This window comes from Corapipo altera, unplaced genomic scaffold, assembly GCF_003945725.1.
Source record: "Corapipo altera isolate COAL_440 unplaced genomic scaffold, ASM394572v1 145, whole genome shotgun sequence".
In the NCBI taxonomy this organism is placed as follows: Eukaryota; Metazoa; Chordata; class Aves; order Passeriformes; family Pipridae; genus Corapipo; species Corapipo altera.
The window spans coordinates 5,300-12,417 of NW_020885078.1; the positions used below are offsets into that span (position 1 = coordinate 5,300).

General features: G+C 45.8%; 1 protein-coding gene across 1 annotated transcript in view; it reads left to right on the plus strand.

Annotated features, from left to right (window-relative positions):
• Nucleotides 1-5,231, plus strand: part of LOC113960036 (ubiquitin carboxyl-terminal hydrolase 42-like) — a 10,419-nt gene extending 5,188 nt beyond the window's left edge. The window contains exons 12-13 of the mRNA XM_027669368.1: nucleotides 3,644-4,084; nucleotides 5,202-5,231. Coding sequence (XP_027525169.1) covers nucleotides 3,644-4,084; nucleotides 5,202-5,231 — 471 coding nt within the window. The remainder of the gene's footprint in view (nucleotides 1-3,643; nucleotides 4,085-5,201) is intronic.
• The last annotated feature ends 1,887 nt before the right edge of the window (nucleotides 5,232-7,118 follow it).

Here is a 7,118-nt window from a genome sequence, read left to right on the forward strand (position 1 = left end):
AGAAATATATAGAGAAATATAGAAATATATAGAGAAATATATTATAGAAATATATGCAGAATATATATACTACATGTTGTATATATTCATCAATAGATAGTAATATTATAATAAATATTATTAAAATAATAAAATAATAAATACTAAAATACTTTAATCAGAATTATTTGTTCCGCGTTGTAGATAATTATAGCTACTAACATAGTGCAGTATTTGGAAACAGTGTTGAAGCAATTATATCAAAGCTAACAAAACAAATATTAAGTAGAGATTGATGTTACCCCTGTGAAGGGCCACGGGCAAATCGCTTTCTCTCAGGCTCAAGGAGTAACCTTGATGGTTGTCCCCGCTCAAGGCAGGAATCCCCACACACACTCCAAGAAGGAGCTGTTAGAAGTCCCTCCCATTAAAATCTGGGAACAGGGCTTTTCTAGCGTAAAGTGACGGAGTGCCAGTCAAGTGTTGCTCAGGGAGCTGTGCCAGCTGGAGCTGGATGCTCTGCCTAAGCAGGGATATAGCAGCTCCAGCTGTGTCTTGTGTATGACTTGTCAGTGATGGCTTGAGCAAGGATGGTCTGCTGATCACTGATAGGAGTGAGCAAGGAGGGTCTGCTGTTTTTAGTGTTGAAGAATGCTGAGACCCACTTGCCCAAACTATCAGACCCACTACTGGAGCCCAAAATGTATGCAGGATAAATCAAACTCTCAAATACTATTTTTAGTACTAGGAAGCAGGTAATACTTTATTTCATGGGGGATCACTCCTCTAAAGATGCGCGTGCAAGTTCAAAACTTTTCACGATTTACACATTTTATCAAACTAAGAAATTAATGTTCATGGGCTATAAATTGCATAATTCAGTTCATTATTTAGTATTCTATCTTAGTTATTGATTTCTTGCTTCTCATGCTATTAGTCCATGTTTTAGGTGCTTTCATTATTTCTCCCAGATAGACAGGGTTTCAGTACAATTGCCAAATTGTCTTTGTTAGTTCCTTCTTTGTCTCGGGGTTCTGCAAAATGTCCTTTTGGTACATAAATTCTGCATTCCTTGTGTCCCATGTCAGCAATATCTCTCTTCCCCAGGTCTGAGATCATTGAAGCATATCAAGGTTGATTATAGTTGTTTTAACAAAACTCAAAGTTTCAGTAGTTTTCCCAAGCTGCATTCCCACTATAGAAGCTTATGATAAAACCTTACTAAATGCTGGCTATAGTGGGGTATCACAGGGTGGAAAATAAGAGTACTTAAAAAAATTAATTAGGAAAGTTAAGTAAAATTACTGAGTAAGCCTGAAAACACATAATCTAAAGATGTATATGACTGATAGTCAATCACTTTATACAATAAAAGTCCAGTCCCACTTTTGCATACCAAGGACTTCTAGCATACCTCCCTAAGGTGTTCCTTTGAGTGGGGAAGCCCCTCAAGGTCACTCCTCAAGGCTGAGCAAAACAGATTTGTCCACGGTTGTTGGTAGGAGTGAGTAACCTCGATCTCTAATAAGATCTAATCTCTTAATAACTGTTTTGCTAGCTTTAATATAATTGCTTCAGTATAATTGTTCACTGACAAAGCTCCCCAAGAATGGGCTGTGCCTTCTACTGGCAACATTCCATCATGGGGCTCCAGGACTCCCTGGGCAGGCTGAAGGTCCGGATGCAGCCCAGTGCTGCGCTCAGCTCGGGCACTGCTATGGTACGCGCTGCCCTCATGGAAGGCCCCATTCACTGTAGAAACAGGATCCCCAGAGTCCCTCATCCTGGGCTCCCCCATCCCTGACCTCACACCTTTGTGTCCAGGGCAGGCCCTGCTGTGGAGAGCAGAGAGGCTCTGCTGCCACTCTGGGGGTGCCCATGAGCTGTGAAACAGCTCTAGTGGCCAAGTGCAAGGCTGAGCTCTCCATGGGACTGTGGCCTGAGGCAGATCCATTTTCCTTTCCTTGTCTCTTTTCCACTCATGTCCCAAGAGTGCAATTCAGGTATTAGTCAAGATATGATTTTCAAAGATCTTTAAAATCTGCTCCCTGTCCTTACTTCATCGTTAGTAAGTTTATTATAAGGAAATTTCTACTGAAGAATCAAACCTAACCTTCTCACTACATGGGACAAGAATTAGATTTCCCATTTTATACTAATGCCCAGTACTTGGAAGAAAAAGGTTTCCTGGTTCTTATTTGCTCTGATGTTGATTTGGTTATCCACTAGTAGAAAGGAACAAACAGACTGTCTACCTACTGTACTGCAGTAACTTATTTTACACCCCAGATATTTATGTCTATTTATTTATAAAAATCTGATGATACTCACTGCACTGGAAATATTTAGACCTGACAAAGCAAGGCAATGACATTCAATATTTATCTATAAGAAATATCTCTAATATTCTGGACCACTGATAAGACCTATGAACTTGTAGTGGTTTGAACCAGGTTTTCCCCCTGCAGTTATAAAGTGGTAACCCCCAGGGGGTGGTAAGCCTTGAAGTTTTGAAGTTTTAGCCCATGAGTGCTTCTGCAAAATATAAACATATCACAAGCAAATGGAAGAGAAGGGTAGTTGTAGTTTGGGTTGCAGAAGAAGAGGTAGCCATGTTGTAAGACCACGAGGAAGGGGGCTCGGAGCCCCTTGGGGCCTCTGGGGCCCCCCAGCCCCAGTTGGGGGCTGCAGAGACTTGGAACAGTGTTAAACTGGACTAAGTGTCTGTAGCTGAACCTGGAGATGTTTCTTCACTGTGAGCGTCAGCGGCAGAATTGTGCTGACCGAAGAAACGGTGGCAGGGAGTCAAGAGAGATAAGACCAGCAGCAACAACAGGCAGGCAGCAACACAGAAAGAACTCCTGGAAGGAGAGAGAGAGGACGAGAACGAGAACCAGCAGCTGAGAGACAGAGTTTTGGGGGTAAGAACTGAACCAGACCCCCCAAACTCCTTGGAGACCCCTCACGTCCTAGAAGGGAGGGGAGAAGTGCGACATGCACTGCAGAGAAGAGCTAAGAAGCTCAGTCGTCCTGAGAGCTCAGCCAGGACAAAATGAGTGGGAGGTGGACCTTGGACCCTCCCTCGCTGCAGCTATAGAGAAGCTAGCAGCTTGGAATCAGAGCCAGAAGCTCTGCAAGGGGTTTGAGTCCCCTGAAGATACCAGACCGTCACAGAGACTCCTGTGCTCCGTTGATATGACCGTGGTGGAACGACCTTTGTCTGGGGTGAACGTAGCCCACGGAAGACCCCTTTGCCTGCGTCAAGGGGCCGAGAGGGGCTTGGAGGCCTCCCTCGTGAGTGCTGGCAAAGATCCAGCTATCAGCTGCTGCGTAGAAGAAGAGAACCTGCTGCCTTAGAGACATTGCTGCTTTGAAGAAGGGATCTGTCCTTCTTCCCTCCTGGACTTTTATTAGGAGGGGAGAAGAGATTTGATCCATTGTAAATGCTTATGTCATGGTAGAGATAGCTGAGATCGTGTGTATAATGTATTATAATATTTCTTTATGTGTACAGTCTTGTAATACAACCCTTTCCCCCATTTTGAGTCTGGTGTGATTGTCTGGAAAACACATCTTACACTAGGTTGAGATGTGGGAGGGGGGCTTGGACTAGGGAATTGGACTTTTGGAGATCTCAAACCATGACCTTGGCCATCATATCCAGTACATTGATGACATCATTGTATGGGGGGACACAGTGGAAGAAGTTTTCGAGAAAGGAGAGGAAATCATCCAGATTCTCCTTGATGCCGGTTTCGGCATCAAGAAGAATAAGGTCAACGGACCTGCCAGAGAGATCCAGTTCCTAGGGGTGAAATGGCAAGATGGACAACGCCAGATACCAACAGATGTCATCAATAAGATTGTAGCCATGGCTCCACCGACCAACAAGAAGGAGACGCAAGCTTTCCTGGGGGCCATAGGCTTCTGGAGAATGCACATTCCTGAGTATAGCCAGATTGTGAGCCCTCTTCACTTTGTGACCCGTAAAAAGAATACCTTTCAATGGGGTCCTGAACAGCAGCAGGCATTCAAACAAATCAAGCAAGAGATTGCACATGCCGTGGCTCTTGGACCAGTTCGGACGGGACCGGACGTGAAGAACGTACTTTACAATGCAGCTGGAGATAAAGGTCCCTCCTGGAGCCTCTGGCAAAAGGTGCCTGGTGAGACACGAGGGCGACCACTCGGCTTCTGGAGCCGAAGCTACAGGGGTTCTGAAGCCAACTACACTCCTGTGGAAAAGGAAATTCTGGCAGCCTACGAAGGCATACAAGCAGCCTCAGAAGTGGTTGGCACTGAGACACAGTTCCTCCTAGCACCCCGACTACCAGTCCTAAGTTGGATGTTCTCCTGTAAACTGTTCCAAAACAAAAGAATACTGTAATTCTGTGCTTTATGAATGCATTTCCTTTCTGTTTCCTTCTCTCCAGAAAGTACTGCACCAACAAACATTTCATGGCACTGAAGATCTCCCTGTTCCTCAGGGTGTAGATCATGGGGGTGATAAGGGGAAAAACCATGGTGTGGAACACAGCCACTACCTTGCCCAGAGGCAACATGTAGAAAGGCCAGCAGTAAATATATATATAGCTAGTACAAACATAACAAAGACAATAATGATGTGGGTAGCGCAGGTAGTTGCTGCTTTGCTCTCCCCTCTGGAGATCGAGTGTTTTCAGACAGATTAGTAGGACCTTGTAGCAAATCAGCAGAAAAATGAAACATATAAAGATGACTAGGTCATTGTTGACAAACATAGTAAACTCCAATATGTAAGTGTTGGTACATTCTAACTTAATCACTTGTGTAACATCACAAAAGAAATTGTTGAGTTCATTTAGGCCACAGAAGGGAAGATGAACAACAAATACAACCTGGACGAATTTGTGAATCCAACAGCCCATGTTGTCCCCACCAAGACCCAAAAGAGTGTTTTCCTCATTAAGGTTGCATAATGAAGATAGCCACAAATAGAATAGCAATGGAACAGGCTAAGGTCTCACTGGTTAGGAGAGAATTTTGCAGAAAAACATCTGGGGGCATCCAAGTGGACAAAGTGAATATGAATGAGCAAAATGCCTTTGCAGAAAGGGGCAGCTGTATCCTGGGCCATGCTAGCAGCAGTGATGCCACCATGACAAGTGAAGGGATTCTTTCCTTTTATTCGATACTTCTGAGATCTCGTCTGAAGCATGGTGTCCTGTTTTTCTGCTCCCTAGAACAAAGAAGATACTCCTATACTTGAGTGAGTCCAGAGGAAGGCCATAAAGATGGTGAGGGAGCTAGTGCACAAAATGCGCAAGGGAAGACTGAGAAAGGTGTGTTTTGCAGGTTTGAAAGGAAAAGGGTCAGGGAGATTTTATCACAGAATCACAGAATATGCTGAGTTGGAAGGGACCCACAAGAATTACTGATTGAGTCCAGCTCCTGGCCATGCACAGGACCATCCTGAAGAGTTGGACCGTGTGTCTGAGAGTATCATCTACATGCTTCTTGAGCTCTCTCAGGCTTAGGGCTGTGACCACTGCCCTGGGGAGCCTATTCCAGCATCCAACCACCCTCTGGGTGAAGAACCTCTTTCTGGTATCCAACCTAAACTTTCCCTGACACAACTTCAGGCCATTCCCTAGGCTCCCGTCACTAGTCCTCACAGAGGACAGTGTCTAACCCTCCTCTTCCCCTCCCAAGGAAGTTGTAACTGCAATGACATCTCCCCTCAGTCTCCTCTTCTTCAGCTGAACAGACCAAGTGCCCTCAGCTGCTCCTTACATGGCTTCCCCTCAAGGCCCTTCCCCATCCTCGTTGCCCTCCTTTGGATGCTGTCAAATGGATTGATGTCTTTTTTTTATTGTGGTGCCCAAAACTGCCCCAATATTGCAGGTGAGGCCATCCCAGGGCAGAGCAGAGTGGGACAATCCCCTCCCTGGACCAGGCAGTGATGCTTGGCCTGATGCCCCCCAGGACACACGGTTGGCCCTCCTGGCTGCCAGAGCACTGTTGGCTCGTATTGAACTTGCCATCAACCAGGACCCCCAGGTCCCTTTCTGCAGCACTGCTTTCTCATTCCCCAGTCTCTCTGTGCATCCTGGGTTGCCCCATCCCTGCTGCAGAATCGATCACTTGCTGTTAAACATCATACGGCTTGTGAAGTCCTCAAGTGAAGTCCCAGCCCTCTAATTTGCCAAGATCTCTCTGCAGGGCCTTTCTGCCTTCCAGGGAGTCAACAGCTCCTTCCAATTTTGTATCATCTGCAAACTTACTTAGTATCCCTTCCAGTCCTGCATCCAAGTTTATGAAGGTGTTTGTGCTGGTTTAAAGGTAAACTGGCAAGGGAAATGAACTCAACTCAAAAGAGATTATGTCAGAATAACAATTCAATAAAAATAATACAATAAATACAATTATACAGATGAACAATTGGTTTTAACCCACAAAACCCAGATGTATAACCCAGCACCCTGGGGCATGAACGGAGTGGTGTTCGTTGGGCCCCCCTGAGTCCAAAGTAAAAGGAGAGGGAAAAACCTGTTGGTGAGAGTGCTGGTCACAGTCCGGTCGAGGGTGGTGACCGCAGTCTGGTCGACAGTGGTGATCACAGTCCGGTCGAGAGTGGTGGTTGCAGTCCGGTCGAGGTTCTGGTCCTCCTTTGGATCCAACGAATGGTACCAGAAGTCCCAAGACCCCACTATTATATGCACTCAAGTTCAGGCAGGAATGCCCAGTACTTCCCCCAGGGTGGGGAGTTCCACAATGGGTGAGATATTTTTGGAATCCTTGGTGGTCCTTAGCAGACATGACCCCTCCGGCTGGGTGTGGAGGTGCTAATGACTCCCTGGAGGGGAGTTAACATCACCCATAACTATAGCCTGAGGAGTCAGGTGTGCTCTGGGCAGCTGCTGCAAATGGTCTATTGTTAACAGTTTCTGGGAAATTACATGGAGGGTTGGAATACACAGTGTATGTTACACCCACACAGTGATGAACTGGTCCTAGCTGTTCTAACGAGGACAGTGTTGAACAGCACTGGGCCTAAGATGGAGCCCTGTGGAACTCCACTATGGGTAGGTCACCAGTCTGATGTCACCCCGTTCATTATTACCCTCTGTGCTTCACCCATGAGCCAATTGCTTACTTAT